This window comes from Pelobates fuscus, chromosome 5 (assembly GCF_036172605.1).
Source record: "Pelobates fuscus isolate aPelFus1 chromosome 5, aPelFus1.pri, whole genome shotgun sequence".
In the NCBI taxonomy this organism is placed as follows: domain Eukaryota; kingdom Metazoa; phylum Chordata; class Amphibia; order Anura; family Pelobatidae; genus Pelobates; species Pelobates fuscus.
In genome coordinates, this window is record NC_086321.1 from 139,955,011 (window position 1) to 139,973,761 (window position 18,751).

Below are 18,751 nucleotides of genomic sequence, written 5' to 3' on the forward strand. Positions count from 1 at the left end.
GATTCTTGGGAGTAATATCCTCACTGGAAACTAAAAACACTTCTGGTGAAGGATAAAAGGATGGTAGTATTAAAAAATAAAAATAATAATAGTAATAAAAAAGTAAGATGGTTAACTCACAGTAAGGAAGTGGCCAAAATACCTTTATTTAAAACAACATAGTTTAACCCCTTAAGACCGCAGGGCGTACAATTACGCCCTATTTTAAGCGGCTCTAAACACCGCCGGGCGTAATTGTACGCCCTCCGGTCTTTTGTTACTTACCCGGTCGCCGGCGATACTACGCCGGCGATCGCGTTTGGGGGGACTCCCAGGGAGCCCATCGCGGCACGTCCATCCTCTTCAGCCCGCCCGGGCCATGTGAGAGTGAAGTCCTTGCGAGGACCTCACAATCACATGGCCGGGATAGCTGGCTGCAGCAATGCCAGCAGGGGGACTAACTGTAATGACAGTTAGTCACCCTGCTGGCTGGAAATAAAATAAAAAAATGTTAAATAAGTGTAAAGAAAATATATATACTTAGATCATATATATATTATATATATGTGATCTAAGTATATATATATATACACATATACACACACACACATACACCGTCTAGGTGTATTTTACTATTGATATATATATATAATTATATATATATATTAATATCAAATTACACGTAGACTGATACTGATTAAATATATATACTGTATATACTCAAGTATAAGCCGACCCGAATATAAGCCGAGGCCCCTAATTTTACCCCAAAAAACTGGGAAAACTTATTGACTCGAGTATAAGACTAGGGTGGGAAATGCAGCAGCTACTGGTAAATTTCTAAATAAAATTAGATCCTAAAAAAAAATATTAATTGAATATTTATTTACAGTGTGTGTATAATGAATGCAGTGTGTGTGTATGAATGCAGTGTGCGTATGAATGAGTGCAGTGTGTGTGTGTGTATGAGTGCAGTGTGTGTATGAGTGCAGTGTGTGTGTATGAGTGCAGTGTGTGTGTATGAGTGCAGTGTGTGTATGAGTGCAGTGTGTGTGTATGAATGCAGTGTGTGTATATGAGTGCAGTTTGTATGTATATGAGTGCAGTTTGTATGTATGAATGCAGTGTGTATATGAGTGCAGTGTGTGTATGAGTGCAGTGTGTGTGTATGAATGCAGTGTGTGTGTATGAATGCAGTGTGTATATGAGTGCAGTGTGTGTATGAGTGCAGTGTGTGTATGAGTGCAGTGTGTGTGTGTATGAGTGCAGTGTGTGTATGAGTGCAGTGTGTGTGTATGAGTGTAGTGTGTATATGAGTGCAGTGTGTGTGTGTATGAATGCAGTGTGTGTGTATGAATGCAGTGTGTGTATATGAGTGCAGTGTGTGTGTATGAATGCAGTGTGTGTATGAATGCAGTGTGTGTGTATGAGTGCAGTGTGTGTGTATGAGTGCAGTGTGTATATGAGTGCAGTGTGTGTGTGTGTGTGTGTGTGTGTGTGTGTGTGTCAGAGCCTTGGTGGGGGGTGGGCAATTGTATTATTTTATTTTTTTAATTATTTTATTTTATTTTTTATTTATTTTTTATTTAATTTAATTATATATTTTTAATTTTATTATTTATTTACTTATTTTTCGTCCCCCCTCCCTGCTTGATACATGGCAGGGAGGGGGGCTCCTTCCCTGGTGGTCCAGTGTCATTGGCAGTTCAGTGGGGGGGAGAGGGGGGCTGGCAGAGCTGTAACTTACCTGTCCTGCAGCTCCTGTCAGCTCTCTCCTCCTCCACGTCGTCCGTGCAGCTCTCTCTGTCAGCTCACAGTAAGTCTCGCGAGAGCCGCACTATGACCCCGCGGCTCTCGCGAGATTTACACTGGGAGCTGACCGAGGTGCTGAACGGACGGTGCGGAGGAGGAGGGAGCTGACAGGAGCTGCAGGACAGGTAAGTTACAGCTCTGCAGCCCCCACAGCCCCAGTCTGTATTATGGCAATGTAAATTGCCATAATACAGACATTGACTCGCGTATAAGCCGAGTTGGGGTTTTTCAGCACAAAAAATGAGCTGAAAAACTTGGCTTATACTCGAGTATATACGGTATATAATTTTTGTTATATATATATATATGTAAATACGTAAAAAATAAAATAAAAAAAATAAAAAAAAATAATTACAAAATATATAGATGTGTGTTATTTCGTTCTAACTATATTGTGATATTAATATATATATATATTTATATCAAAATACACGTAGAACAAAATAATATATATATATATATATATCTATATACATAAATATATACGTATATATCACTATATATATAGCTATATATAAATAAAAATATATAAAAAAAATTATATGTATATATATATATATATACACATATGTATATATATACATATATTAATTCTACACGTATATTTATGTAATATTTTTACATACCGTATATACTCGAGTATAAGCCGAGTTTTTCAGCACATTTTTTGTGCTGAAAAACCCCAACTCGGCTTATACTCGAGTCACTGTCTGTATTATGGCAACTTATATTGCCATAATACAGACTGGGGGCTGTGGGGGCTGCAGAGCGTTTAATTACCAGCTCCTGTCATCTCCCTTCTCCTCTGCGCCGGTCCGTTCAGCATCTCTGTCAGCTCCCAGTGTAAGTCTCGCGAGAACCACGGGGTCATAGTGCAGATCTCGCGAGACTTACAGTGTGAGCTGACAGGGGAGCTGACCGGACCGGCGCGGAGGAGGAGGGAGCTTACAGGAGCTGCAGGAGAGGTAAGTAACAGCTCTGCCAGCCCCCTTGCCCCCACTGAACTGCCAATGCCACTGGACCACCAGGGAAGGAGAGCCCCCCTCCCTGCCATGTATCAAGCAGGGAGGGGGGACGAAAAAAATAAATATAATAATAAAAAATTACAAATATTAATAATTTTAAAAAAATAACAATATAACAAAAAATAAATAAAATAATAATTAATAAAATAAATAATAATAGAACAAAAAAATGGTTAAAATAATAATTAATAAAATAACAATAATCAAAATGCCCACCCCCACCAACACATACACAAACACACATTGCATCACACACACTCACACTTCATTCATATACACACACTGCATTTACACACACACTGCACTCACACACACACACTGCATTCATACACACACACTGCATTCATACACACACACACTGCATTTATACACACACTGCACTTATACACACACACACTGCATTCATACACACACTGCACTCTTACACACACACTGCACTCATACACACACACACTGCACTCATACACACACACACACACTGCACTCATACATACACGCACTGCACTCATACACACACACTGCATTCATACACACACTGCACTCATACGCACACACACACACTGCATTCATTATATACACACACTGTAAATAAATATTCAATTAATATAATTTTTTTAGGATCTAATTTTATTTAGAAATTTACCAGTAGCTGCTGCATTTCCCACCCTAGTCTTATTCTCGAGTCAATAAGTTTTCCCAGTTTTTGGGGTAAAATTAGGGGCCTCGGCTTATATTCGGGTCGGCTTATACTCGAGTATATACGGTAATTAGGTATCCTAATTAATTACAATTAGCGGGACCTGCCTGACAACCCATGCCGAAAGTATAGGGAATTTAATTTGCTAGCACTATATTTAACCCTATAACTTTCCAAGACACCATAAAACCTGTACATGGGGGTTACTGTTTTACTCGTGAGACTTCACTGAACACAAATATTAGTGTTTCAAAACAGTAAAATATATCACAACGATGATATCGCAAGTAAAAGTGAAGTTTTTTGCATTTTTCACGCACAAACAGCACTTACACAGACGATATTATTGCTGTGATACTTTTTACTGTTTTGAAACACAAATATTTGTGTTCAGCGAAGTCTCCCGAGTACAACAGTACCCCTCATGTACAGGTTTTATGGTGTTTTCAAAAGTTACAGCGTCAAATAGAAGGCTTGTGTTTAATTTTTTTCACATTAATCATTAAAAACTCACTTCTTCATAAAAGCGTATCAATTAAACTGTTAATAGCTCCCGACTGATTCCTCTCATGCAACTGTCATTAGTCTAATACTATCCTTACCTTTTGTGTCACTTTACCCCACTCCCTCTAGCATGTAAGCTTATTGAGCAGGGCCCTCAACCCCTCTGTTCCTGTGTGTCCAACTTGTCTGGTTACAACTACATGTCTGTTCGTCCACCCACTGTAAAGTGCTGTGGAATTTGTTGGTGCTATATAAATAATAACATAAATAATAATAATAATAATAATAATAATAATAATAATAATAATAATAATAATAATAATATTAAATTATATCTTAATGCTTTAGCATACCAAGGCATTTTGGACAATGCTATGCTTCCAACTTTTTAAGAACAGTTTGGGGGAAGTCATTTTCTATTCCAGCATGACTGTGCCCCAGTGCACAAAGAAAGGCCTATAAAGACATGATTGGATGAGTTTGGTGTGGAAGAAATTGTTTTTGTGAATATTATTGTGTGTATAAGTGTCTGTGCGTGTATATCTATATGTATCTGTGCGTTTCTGTAAATGTGTCTCTTTGTGTATATGTGTGTGTGGGGGAGATGGTTATGGTGTGCTCTGTGCATGGGGCTGCTTGTGTTTGTTTTGGCAAGATTGTGAGTTGTGCATCTGTGTGTATATGGGGAGAGTGATTGTGTGTGTATAGGCTTTGGCTGTTTGTGTGTGGAGGTGACCAGGCATAAATGAGTGGTTATCGGGTGACGGTGTGTATGGAAGTTACTGTGTTTATGTTGAGGATTACTTATGTATGAAGGTAACTGTTTGAGAGGGTGACTATGTGAATGGAGGTGACTGTGTTTAAGAGTGGTGACTGTGTGTATGTAAGTGATTGTGTGTATGTATGGAAACAGCTGTATTTGGGGGGTGACTGTTATGGGGATGACTGTGTGTATATAGAAGGGTGATTTTGTGTGGGGATCGATGATTGAGAGTATTAGGGTGACATTGTGGGATGTGGTTATGTAGGGTGACTGCGAGAGTGTAAATGTGTGTGAGGAAGCTGTATTTAGGTGTTAACCATCCACACACCTCTTAAGACATGGCTCCACTGTTTATGTCCCCCACTTACAATTCTGCTTTTAGCCCCCTTTTTTTTTTTTTAACAACTGCCCTCCATACACCTTTTCCACCCACTTTCCATACATATCTGGCCCCTGTGTTTTTGTCACCTCTTTTTTTTTTTTTAATGACAAGAAAACACCTGACTCCTGACTGCAGCTTCAGTTACTGCTCTCCTTACTCACCTACATTGCCAGGTATCTCCTTACTTCTGCTTGCACTCATGACCAGGCTCTGGATCCTCTGCAGCTTTCTCCCTGGCTGTTTTTATAGCTCTGGTGGCATTGTGGCTAGGTTGCCTTCCTACTAAGTGCAGATTTAAAAAAAATAAAAAATAGTTTTCAGTGTTAACATTTGTATATAACTGCATACCCTGGAAATTGTGTATACACAAATCCTTGCATGAAGGTGTTAGACTAAAGTTGTTTTGGTGCTTAGACTATCTCTTAACGTAGATTAGTGCTCGTCTAAAAGCATTCTACTGTGAGCCACTACATCACACGGTTTCATTTAGGCTGTGGTTCAACAAACAAACAAACAAACAAACAAACAAAATAGATATGGTGGATAAAATAAATATCAGGTATATACAAAGGATCTAATTTATTAATTCAGTGTGTTTTAGTTTTGTATTGAAATGATCCTAGATAAACACATTGGGCAAATAAATAAATATTTTCTATGATTATGCTGATTATATTAACCATTTTTTTTCTCTTGATATAATTTGTAACAAGTTGTTCTTAATGCAGTGCACTTGCAGGTGCACAGTGAAGGTTCCCTATAGCATACATTTACATGAACATCCTATTTCTTACGTAAATAAGAACCATTCTTACAAAGCTCTTTAGAATAATTTACATGAATAAAATATATACTCAACAAGATCTGTTTGAGCGTATTACCAGCAATAAGAAAACACTGCATTTATCCGTATATTCATGGAGTGAATATTACATGCATATATGTTTTTCTTACAATTGAATCATTGGACTTGGCAGTAGGCAAATATGAATGATATATCTATTCGATAAGCACTATATGCAAAAGGCTATGCATTAAAAAAACATTTATTTTTTAATAAATACAATGAAGTAGAGTGAGTGTTTAGAATATATGTTCTGGCCTTGGAAATGTAAGGTTTGGTGTTGTACTAATAGTCAGTAATATCCAAAATAATGATGAAAGAACATAGGTTGGTTCTATATGACTACACTTTAGTTGATTTATTATGACTTGGAGTTATAATAGAATGTGCAGAAATGAAGAGAAAATGGCTTTGCAGTGAATTAAAGGTACACATCTCCATTAGCATGCTTTTTCCTTCTCCAATAAGAATATGGTCTCAGTATCCATACATGTAGCTTGCTATTTGAGTTGCTCCTAGAGGAATATCAATTTGCCTAATGAAATTTAATCTTGATGTATCGTAAATTTCAGCGGTCTGACAATGTTGAAAGCTACTGGCACATAAGCTGAAAAATGAGTGGTGCCACGATTTATGTGAACATTTTTGTGAACCATCACTCCTTTAGAAATTACATTATGGAATAAAGTAATTAACATCTCTTCTACCATGCATTAAATTTTTTTCATGCAATGCTCTTTGTTTCTTTTATAATGTATATTATGGAATCATAATTTGGCATCTCAATCCAGTTCTGTCCTGGCACAGCCAAGGCACACAGTGCATTGGAGGAGGAGAAACAGAAACATTGTTTATTTTTCTCTTCCTCAATTTATAATATTCAGAGAAAGGGCAGAGCTTGTAGCAATGACTGAAAGTATTGCGTTAAATAAAGTGGTGTGGATATCTATGCTTAATGTTATTTTTTAGACCTCACAAACATTTTTTTATGATTCGACTCTTTTGGTCTAAATTGTTAAAGTAATGCTATTATTTACTTTATGTACACGTTGCAGGTTTTTCATTCATCAGAACATGTAAAAGTGTAGATGTAGTTTTATTCACAGTTATATATGAAGAGTTAAAGATAGAACCATGTATGTACACAGCCACTGCCTTTGTTTTTGTATTTTTGCAGGAATCTATGATGATACTAGCTGGACAGGTTTAGCATGCTCCCTTGCAAAAAGCTTCCTCGCATTTGTAAGGGATGCATTTATAGCTGCAGATAATTTAGCAAATCATTATAATTCTGAGCAAATTTGTACATGGACATAGGGATAAAGGACCCCCTCACATTACAACACACAGAAGAAGCACTTTTTTTTATAGAGTTGTCATTTTTCTTGGAGTGCCCCTTTAACAAATGTAATGCTCTAACACTGAATCATGCTATGGAAAGTAGCATCTTATCATCTCCATATAGGTCTGTGTTACATAACAATGTAGGCAGCAACTTCTGATTCATCACTTCTATTATTAAATACACCATAAACATGACATTTTGAAGAAAAGCATTACAAGTTCTAAACTCAAAATCATGTGTCAAAGAATGTTTATTTGGAAAGAAAATTAGTATCAGTTGACTGATATACATATTCTGGATAATTGCTATATTTATAAACAAAGTTATACATTTGTCAGCTTGCCAAATGAGACAAAATAAATGCAATGAATTTAATAAATATTTTCTTTTTTTTCCCCTTGACAAAGCTTTCCAATTCCCACAAGGTGGCGCTGTCCTCCATCAGTTACATCGGTTGTTCCCTGTCCATTTTCTGCCTGGCAATTACACTGGTCACATTTGCTATACTGTCGTGAGTAATTTTTCACATTTTATTATTTTCTTTTCTTTCTCGATCCCCGCAGAGCAAATATTACTTTTTTAAATACTATTTTAAAATGTATGTACGCTCTCATTTCAGACCACCACTGCATGTTATATTTGAGATTCTCTCGATTGTAAATGCCATTAATTCTCACAAACCCTTTAATTAGATTTTTCCTATATATTTGTAACAGCCGGGTGGTTCTGATCAAATTGCTTTAATTTCCTCATCGGAGGAGTTTTCATTTTGCCTTTATCACATGTTCTAACGCTGTTTTTTTATTATCTCCATTCAGCTGTTTTAGTGAGATTGACTATACCCAAGCCACATTAAAACTTCTGATTTAATAGACGGATGTGAAAAGCAACACCAAACAAATTATTTAATCAACAAATAAACACCAAAATATCAGAGTATTGTAGTATGCAATGATACCTTGTTTTATTACACTAACTTAATGCTTAAAAGAGAAGCTTTCTAAATTATTCCTCTCTTATTCAAGTCTGAAGCAAGACTGATCAATGTGAGTTTAACACTTAAAATCGACTGATGTTAAAGAAGGGGAGGTAGCAGGAGTTAGTGGGGTCTCATGAATAGCAGACGATGTTCATGGGAGTGAAAGGCGCAGGTTGGTTGAGAATAGCCAGAAAAAGTAAATAACAGAGGACAGTCAATAAGAGGAATAGGGCTTTCAGTCTTCTAGCATCATAACTGCTACAAAGGGCTTACATTCAGATAATTTAACATATTTGCATCCAATCACATAGATCATTCGTGTGGAATAGACAGAATTACCCACGCTTTTATAGTAGCCAACCAACCTGACAAAACATCTAATGTAAACTTGAACTTTAAAATCACTACATTCTCATGTTTTAAAATATGGAATGCTGAACAATGTATGTCAATATTTCCCTATAATGTACATTTTATCATTATGTGGTTTTTTATTACAATAATTATTTCAGACTTAAAGGTTAAAAAAGGTTAAAAAAGCAGTACAAATAAAAATTTGCATTTATTAGTTCTTCTTCTGGAAGTTTGTGCAGTTAAGCTGATCCACCCCATTTTTACCCAGCACTAACTTACTTGGTTCTGGACATATATGACCACAATGTGTTTAATAGCGCAGACAGGTCAGAAGTAATTCTTCTTGTGAAGTTTTGATTTATACTTTTCTTTTATTCAGCTCCACCTAATCTAATACAAGAGGCTGTTTTGCACTAGCAAATTAACAGAACAGGAAATTAAAACTCCAAAACAGAGGACACTCTTTTGTGTAGGGCCCAAATGGAACACTTATTTTGAAGAAGGGAGTAGGGAAGCTGTGTGAGTCACAGCCAGAGTAGGTGAGACTAGGGATGCAGAACAAAATGTGGTTTAAAGGGACACTCCACTGCCCAAATACAAAATAAATACATAGCAAGTTTTAGTAGATATACCCCAAATTACACCAGGCATCTATTTAATTATGCATTTCTTATGGGGGTATATCTAAAAACCTCTGGCAAAAGCTGCAGTCTTCTTGTCAAGTCTTCCCCTTCTACCCCAGCCAGACTTTATGTGGCTGTCCAATTACAGACTTCCCAATGCAACTCAATAAAAAGTCTTTGCAAGGCAGGTGCTCAAGGCAATTGCTGCCTCTTGAGTTTAGCTCCACTGAGCTAACCAAACCAGGAAGTAACAGGACCTGTTGTCTGCTTAAAAGACTGGGGCATGTAAGGTTCATTTATAAAAGTTTCAATTTTGATTGAAATCTGCACTTTTTAGCAAAATTAAAAGGAAGAGGACACACTTCACAGTTAAAGCTAGTCAGCAAGCTAAAGTGCTTTAGGGGGCTGGAGTATCCCTTTAACATGGAGTAGGAGAGCAGTGGCATGATTTGTGCAACACACTTCAATAAGCTAAGTTGTTTGGGGACTTAGACTGTCTCTTTTATGGTATGGTCTATGGTTTGTTATAGCTCCTTCAATATTTGAGAAGCACCTACATATTTGGGAATCACTTTTCTGTGTCATAGCTCCTATTTGAAGAGGGGCTGAATTAATGGTGGCAGCTGCTTACCTGGAGTGTAACTCCTACTAATTTTGTGCAGCCTTGGAGATATATATGCCTCAGTGCTGTTCTGAGATTAGAAGCTCTTCTTGCACAGTGCTAATCACACCATTAGGATTTCTGGCATATATATTTATTAAATTCTCTCCATACATTACTGAATATGATTAAGGACTTCCTCTTTAATATATTCTGTTTATAAAAAATGTATTGGCTTCATTCCTTCCTCCTATTCTTTACTGCAATATACATCTTTCATAAACATCCTTTTTTTTTTTTCAATACAGATTATATACCAGTAAAATATAAACAGAGAATCAGCCATTTGTCATTTGTTAGGGAAACCGTTAAAGTGAAAGTGTGTCACTGAGTAACACTCCCTTTATATTAATGTCATGTAAATCAAACCTCATATGTTGCACACGAGTAAAACCATGAGATGTTTAGAACCCCCAAAAAGCAGTTTGATCCTCAGCCTGCCCTCCCCTTTTATACAATTACAATTACAAACCATGTTATCACTTCAAAAATAGCTTTGGAAATCTTGCAGTCTGATCCTGGAACAGGTACTCTAACCTCTGAAAAACATACATTTCTCTTCCTGGCAATAACTGTTTCAAGATCTGTGGTATCGCAACATACAAAGTAGACAATGCATTAAAAGAGTTTATGACAAGCCACATATCACCATTAAACCTCCAATTTATATACAGTGATTTTTACTTGCTAGAATGAGACAGACGGAGAATTGTTCTTTTGAGACAGCTGAAGGAAGCGCTGAGATTTTAATATTCCCTACGCAAGCAGATCTCACTGAATCAGTACATTGTGCAGACTGGGAAAAATGGAAACTGTTGAGGCAAGAAAACCTGCAGCACGTTAGATTAATCCACAAACATTTAACACGTTTAGCAGAAGATTTTGACCCACCGGACTTTTGGAAGTCTAAATGAATTGTTTATGAATACCATCTGCACCATACAGGGCCCCTTGCCAGTTTTAGACAGTATCATAGTTTTTTCACCGGAGGCTTTGAAAATGATAGCACGTAAAAAAAAACGACCATACACTCAAGCCTATTACAGCTTCAGAAAATGCACACAAAATAAAGGCAGATACATATAACTCTGCATTACATTGCTGCTATTGCTAAAGCCTTTTGGAATAGTTGGCTTCTATGTATGGATTAGCAATAAAGGGAGTGGTAATGTTAAAAGTTTGCAGTGAGGAACAGATTGACATTAAATGTTCTGCATTGTAGGAGTTTTTATTATCTGGCAGTGCATCCCTCTTTTTCAGTATTATACAGTATAATTTATTAGATCACTTCCAAATGGATACATATGGAAGGTGATAAATTGCCATACATTGGAATATTGACATGCCAGTGATTAGTGGATTTCTCTAGCCATGTGTTTCTACTGATGGTTAATATGCTATGTATGACTTGGATGATGCAGAAAAACCATCTGCTCCTAGCTGAAGCTCGAGGATGATTCAGAGATTTCCATTAGATAAAGTATATTATATAAAAAGGTATCTATAGCAGAGATGGAAAGTTCAAGTCCTAGACTACTAGCCATTCTTTAAAAGTTACTCACCAGTGCAAGTATGAGGGTATTTGACACACTCACCGGGGGCAATTTTTTACTTAAAGAACCACTATAGTGCCAGGAAAAAAAACTAGTTTTCCTGGCACTATAGTGCCCTGAGGGTGCCCCCACCCTCATGGCCCCCCCTCCCACCGGGCTGAAGGGGGAGGAAGAGGTTAAATCCCTTACCTTTCTCCAGCGCCAGGCTCCCTCAGTGCTGGGGACTCTCCTCCTCCTTCGGTCATCATCACGTGCGCATTCAGCCAGTCCATAGCAAAGCATGCTTTCCTTTGGACGCTGGTGTTTTCTCATTAGAGGCTGGATTAAAGCTATTGTAAACATAGCGGTTTCTCTGAAACTGCTATGTTTACAACAGGCAGGGATAACCCTAGATGGACCTAGCACCCAGACCACTTCATTAAGCTGAAGTGATCTGGGTGCCTATAGTGGTCCTTTAACCAGGCTAAATGTTCACATGTCAGTGATTAGTTTTGAATAGAAATGTGGAGCCCTGACTGTGGTATATAATAGATATTGGGATTTTATACTATATATTATACTATATATACTATATACTATATATTTATACTATTCTTGTTCTATGTATAGGTACATATAAGGTATTTTTTGCCTCTAGTGCAGTAAGTATGAAAATAGCTGCATAATTAAGGTCTGAACCTTCTGGCACCAATTTGAGGTATATATTAGACATGTGTGAACATTGTACTCTTCCTTAAACAAAGTGATTTGTTTGACAACAAATTGATTAGTTCATTTCTAAACTTATCGATTCATTAAAAAACTAATCAAAAGGAGTTCTATGCCAGACCAATTGATTTGTCATCAAATGGATTGATTTCTTTAAGAAAGAGTACAATGGATGCACTCGTCTGATCTAGATAATTAACCTCGAAATTGTCATGAACTGTTGGAGGTAGTTAATGCAGGGTTAAGGTGTTATACTATCATGTTTATTCTACTTTAGCAGTAAGACAGTTCCTAAATTGAAATATCATGCTTTTGAGCTTCATGGAGAAAGCTCAGTACCTAAAGGCAAGGAAATGTGATGCATAGTGCAATCAGAGGTGTTTGCCTTCCCTGTATCTGGGACCATATGCTCATTGAACAGGGCCCTCAAACCCTCTGTTTCTGTGTGTCAAACTTGTCTGGTTACAATTACATGTTTCTTTGTCCACCCATTGTACAGCGCTATGGAATTTTTTGGCACTATATAAATATAATAATAATAACTCCCTGTTTGATGTCATCTGGTAGCATTCGTATACATTGTTGGTTATACTTTCTAGAATAAAAGAGCCTGGTACTCAAAATTTCAGGAAGAAATAATAATAGACATTTTTGTTTTAAATCCTTCTCACCCTAAAAACAAACAAACAAACCAAAACACATTGATGTATTAATATGTAGTACAACACTTCCATGCAGAAATAAGGAATTACATCTATATAGCATGTCAATTGTAAATTCCAACTTGTACTTTTTGGATCATGTATCAAACTATGATTTTTGATACAAGAACCAAGAAATCTGTCCATAGACAGTTATTTCAGAATTTATATAATATACAGAAAAGTCCTGCTTGAGTCTAGTCCATTGTGGCAAACTTAGGGACATATCCAATATAATGTTGGGTGTTTCAGTTGTGATACAGTTTCATTGCCAATCCTATTGTTAAGCCTTGAATGATCTCTTTTTTTACATCTTTTCTTCTACAGCTCTGTAAGCACAATACGAAATCAGCGATATCATATTCATGCCAACCTGTCCTTTGCCATTCTGGTTGCTCAGATCCTGCTTCTCATCAGCTTTCGTTTTGTGTCTGGGACGGTAAGTACTTTATTTTCTGCTCTCAGATAAGAACACTTAATGAACAAAATAAAAACCATCAGACATGGATTTTGTAAACACGCCTATTTGTTCCTTGGAGAGAGATTACTGCAATTCTTGATACATGTAAAGCATAGTAAGTTTATTATTTGGAAATAGAAGTCAAGCAAGAAACCAGTTACACTGTGTAACCTCCTAGATTAACACAATTTGTTATGAAAAATTTTAAAAAATTAATGCGTCTTTATGTCTTGGTGTTTTTAGTGAAAACTAAAACTAAAGATACAGTACCCATCTTTTTTCTTTCCTACAATAATGAGTTTATCTTCTGTCCAGGATAAATGAGAGCTGCACTTCAAACAGAAAAACAATGCTTTTAGAAAGTGCTGACCTCTCGTATGTCACAAGTTCCATCCAATGAAACTTCAATAGGTGAACTATGCCTAGTGAGAACCTATAAGATAATAATGGATTAATATCTAGTGGATAGTTGTCTTTCCTTCACCTTTGGTAATATATATGAGTCATCACTGCTAAGTCTTGCACCCAGGTGTGCTCATACATTTGCGTCATAAGAATTCAAGTGGACAAATGGAGAATAACTGAGGCAAAATGGACATCAACTACAAATTCTGGGTGCTTCTTGTAACGCTAAACCATCACAGAACCTTGGTCCTAGTGATTTGATCAGTAGCAGTGATAAAGCCACAGTCTTGGAAAGTAGAAAAGTAATTCATGAAAACATTTGGCGTTATGGATTTAGATGGTATTTAGATGATAAAGATATGGTATGACACCATTAAAATTGGCTAGTTAAACAATTTATTTATTAAATACTGTATATGTGAAGAGTTAAACTATGCAAGGAATGGCCAAGCTACTGACCTGAATGGCTGCATGCAAATTACACTCTCTGGACCCTCTAATGTGACCCAAATTACTTGCAAAAGGCACCAAACTGACCCACTGGCTGCAATTACTGTGCCAGAAAACCAAAAAGGCCAAGCCCGATAAACCTCAGTTGAGCGGCAATATCGGAGATCTATGGCGGCAGGCCCACAACAACATGGGCACAAACATGGGTGACTACACAGACGATTGCTAGGATATTTCTAACCACTTTACAAGCGGGGCTGAAATACACCACTCAACCGTCTTGACAGCTCCTCCCCAGACTCACCCACAAGCAGATAACTCTCCGGTGACCACAGCGGTGATGAAGGACCTGCTAGCGGGGCTTCAGCTTACCATGCAAGCTGACATGGCCCAGATCCACGGAGACATGCAAGGCCTCACTGGCCGCCTGAGCACGCTAGAAGCTGACCCCCACCGAACCACGCAAGACATGGCGCAGCTGCAACTCTCCTGATTACTCTCCTACCAACCCTGGCACTGCAACAGGACTCTCTGTCTACTGCAGGACCGAACCCCCAAGCGGCGCATCCCCCAACAGGGGACACTACCAAGGTGACACTGTTCGTCCCCCTACGGGCTAGAGCGAGAGCCTTCACAGCGGCTGCGACCTGACAAATCCAGGGGTGAAAAACCTACCTCCTAACAGCCCTCTTGTTATCCTGGCATACCCTCTGTGGCTATCGGGACTTCTCTTTTCCCGATGTTTATGTTTGCAAGTATACAGCACAATTGCACTGTAAATATAGCCCCTCTCTTATCCCCCCCCCCCCCCTCTTAGTCCCCTGGGTTAAGAGGTATCATTCCAAACAGGAGCACAATGTCTAAAGGCCCACACCATAGAGCACACACTCCCCGTACAACCCAGTCTGACACACTGACCATAACACTCTTTTTGTACTATAAGCACACTCAGCCTAAATGCCTTTAGCAACTCTGAATCCATTAGGCCCCAAGGCCAATCTCCTGGGCATACTAGACACACTAACACTTGCTGTCTCCCACTGCCCAAAACAAAATTCCCTCAGCTCCTGGTCCAATGTCATCCCATGCCCTGTCTGCTATACCCTACCGTTTGTGTTTGATGACATGCAAAGTTTGTTTTCTTCTGTAATATTGTTACTGAGACCATGACCTGAGTCAAAAATAAAGAATTAGTAAAAAAAATACAAATATATATATATATATATATATATATATATATATATATATATATATATATATATATATACAAGGAATGGATTTCCTTAAATCCAACTATATTACATGGCCATATGTCTCTGTGTTTTTCTCAGCAGAATCATTTCCAGTTTTAAAATATAAAATAATGTTTTATTACAGTGACCTCTAAAACCAGAAATAGCACATCATATTTTGCTTTCCGGAGACGTCCAGTGGACAGCTCGCTTTTCAAAGAAGAAACGTTGGACAGGCTTCACATCATAGGCAGTTAATATTCTCAAAAACTTCTATATTTTTCTATGAAATACATTTTTGCTTCATGCAGACTCAATAAAATATAAATACTAACTAGACGGAAAGAAACAATCTTCTCCCCCACACAAAAAAAAATGTGTTAAAACCTCATTGGCTGGTGTGGGGATATTTATGGGATGATAATATTAAACAGTCGAGAATTGCCCACTATTTCAATTCTCTTAGATCTTAGAGATCATTATCATGTAAGTGAAATGTATTCCATACAAATAAAATCACAATTTGTTATAAAAATAGATATAATTTATTGTGACAAATAAAATAATAATAATATTAGGCAGCATGCATGATAATAATCAGTGAATATTTAGTATAACATAAGTATGCAATACAGTGGAATGGCTATACACGTTCCAATGGCTAACAGCATCAACTGTCAAGACTTTAGATTTATGAGGGTACTTCACAGACAGAAAGCTAAACTTCCAGCGAAAAGCCATAAAACTTTGGCTAACAGATCAACTGAGTAACCCTTTCAATGCTGGCTTCATCCTCCTAGGCATATAACATCCTATTCTCATGTAATTTTCAATTAAAATTACATTCAAACCAGCTCATTAATCATTTCCTGGAACCATCCAATAAGAATAATCTACCAGATTCTGTAAGCCAAATTTGAATTTGCTTAAAAAGATATCTTATCCTATTTAGATCAAATCAATACACCTGGATAAAAACAGCGGTATGCTAACACGTGATAATATCACACTAATATATAATTATTCTTAATTCCACCTGCAGAATGGAATATTTAAAACTATATACTCTTTAGTTAACTAAGATTTCTAAATATTGAAATCTGACCGTGATTTATCCAGTCATATATCATGCTATTAGATTTTTAATTAATTTAGATTAATTAAATAAAACCAGCATAATTACCAGTTAAGTAGATGTTCTCATCAGATGAGTAGGTAGTCCCAGGAACTTGATTGCGTGTATGATTGGTTGTATGGAGGTATGTAAGTAATAGTAAAAAGTAAGTGTCAAGGAGCGTTTCTTGAGTTGGGTCCAAGAGAGTTTGAATGTTAGTCCCAGAGTGAATATCTGTCATGGATCTCTCTGCATGTCTGAATCTGAAAGCCCAAAAACTCCAACTACCTCTCTCTTCCCTTTGTCCTAACTTTTAAAAGGCCAGACTCTCTGTACGTCACTAGTTGATAAGGCCAATAGGAAACTGAAGGTGTGGTCAACCTGCAGATTGTAATTTAGGTATTTGGTCCATAGAGGGCAGTCTCGCCTCACAAAACCCTCCTATCCAGGAAAGAGTTAACTTTTCCTGATGACGATTTTGACGTCATTTGGCTTATCTAAAATGACTATCATAACTTAAATTTACTGTCAGTTCAAAGCATTTGCCTCAGTCTTTGTGGCAACGCGTTTGATCGTAATTTCTAAAACTGACAGTTGTAAACTCTTACAATGGGACCTTGTAAAATTTAGAAAGTAAAATTAATTACTTAATCTTCTCTGTCACTAATGTCTGTGTTTAAAATTATTTCTATTCTCATTGGAGGTTAATAGACAATGTAAAATGGGGAGGGGCTAAATTCCCAAATGTATTTCATGCCTCTCTTAATGATAGGAAGAAAGGAGGGGTGGCTATTATTGTGGCAAGTTCCGTGAAATTTGAATTAATTTATCAATTTGCAGATACCAAAGCTAGATTTTTAATTATTGTTTGTAAACTACATTAAATTAAATATACGTTGGTTAACATATATCTGCCTAACACCCTCCCAGTGATTACGCTTAGAGATATACTAGAACAAGTTGAATCTATAAAAACTGGAGTAAAAACTATAAAAACTGGAGTGTGTTTTATAGCAGGAGATTTTAACAGCATTTTGGATCCAATCTTGGATAAGAAGTATAGTAATAATTTAAAAGCTAATGGTCCTGTAATAAAAATGGCCAAATCCCTAAACAAACTACTGAATGAATTAGATTTTTTTGATCTATGGAGATCTTCCTACCCGGAGAGACATGATTATACTTTCTTTTCTAGAGTACACTACTCATACTCGCGTATTGATATGGTGTGGGGCAACGCAATAGCTTTAGAAAATGTAGAGAAGATTGAAATCAGGGATAATACCTGGTCGGACCATAGCATTAATATCTGGACTATGAGAGATCAGTGGAATAATACAAACAAAACAACATGGAGACTAAAAGACTATCTACTCCATAATAAATCAAATCTAGACTCTCTTAGATCCCAGATGGAAAGCTATTTTGAAATTAACACACCCAACGAAACCTCATATCCTAACAACTGGTGTTCTTTTAAAGCTACAATGAGAGGCAATTTAATAATCTTAGAAGCACACTTAAATAGGAACAAAAGTCTGGACGTATTCCCTCTTTATAATAGTCTAGCTGAAAAAGTGAAAAAGAATAAGATGAATCCTTCTAGAGTTAATTCAGCAGCAATTAAAATGATTAAAGACCAAATTAATCAAATCAATATAGAAAAGAATGTAAAAATCCTGGCAAAGCTTAAGTTGAAAGAATACAGTGTAGATAACAGAGCAGACAAACTCTTAACTAATAAGCTTAGAGACAAAAGGGTCTCAAGTAGAATAACAAAAATAAATATGAATAGTAAGATCCATATTTCTCCCAGGTCTATAGGGCAATGTTTTAATACATATTATAGCAGCTTATATTCCCTTTCAACAAAAGAAAAAGATATAGACAAATATCTAGAGGCTATTGACCTTCCAACAATATCAGACTCTCAAAGAACACTTCTTAGTGCTCAGATATCGATCCAAGAGGTGGAGGAAGCTATTAAAAAATTGAAGAATAATAAAACTCCGGGTCCTGATGCATTTTCAAATATATTTTATAAGGCTTTTGGCGATCTCCTTAAAAAACAATTAGCAGTTTTATTTAATAATATAGTAGAAATAGGTCAATTCCCCAAAGAAATGCTAAGAGAAAACATAACAGCAATATTGAAGCAGA

The 18,751-nt window shown here is 36.8% G+C and overlaps 1 protein-coding gene across 1 annotated transcript in view; it reads left to right on the plus strand.

Moving 5' to 3' along the window:
- The window catches only part of ADGRD1 (adhesion G protein-coupled receptor D1), a 612,495-nt gene that overhangs the window by 345,053 nt on the left and 248,691 nt on the right, over positions 1–18,751 (plus strand). Inside the window, exons 17-18 of the mRNA XM_063457024.1 lie at positions 7,759–7,862; positions 13,258–13,369. Of these exons, the coding sequence (XP_063313094.1) occupies positions 7,759–7,862; positions 13,258–13,369 (216 nt within the window). The remainder of the gene's footprint in view (positions 1–7,758; positions 7,863–13,257; positions 13,370–18,751) is intronic.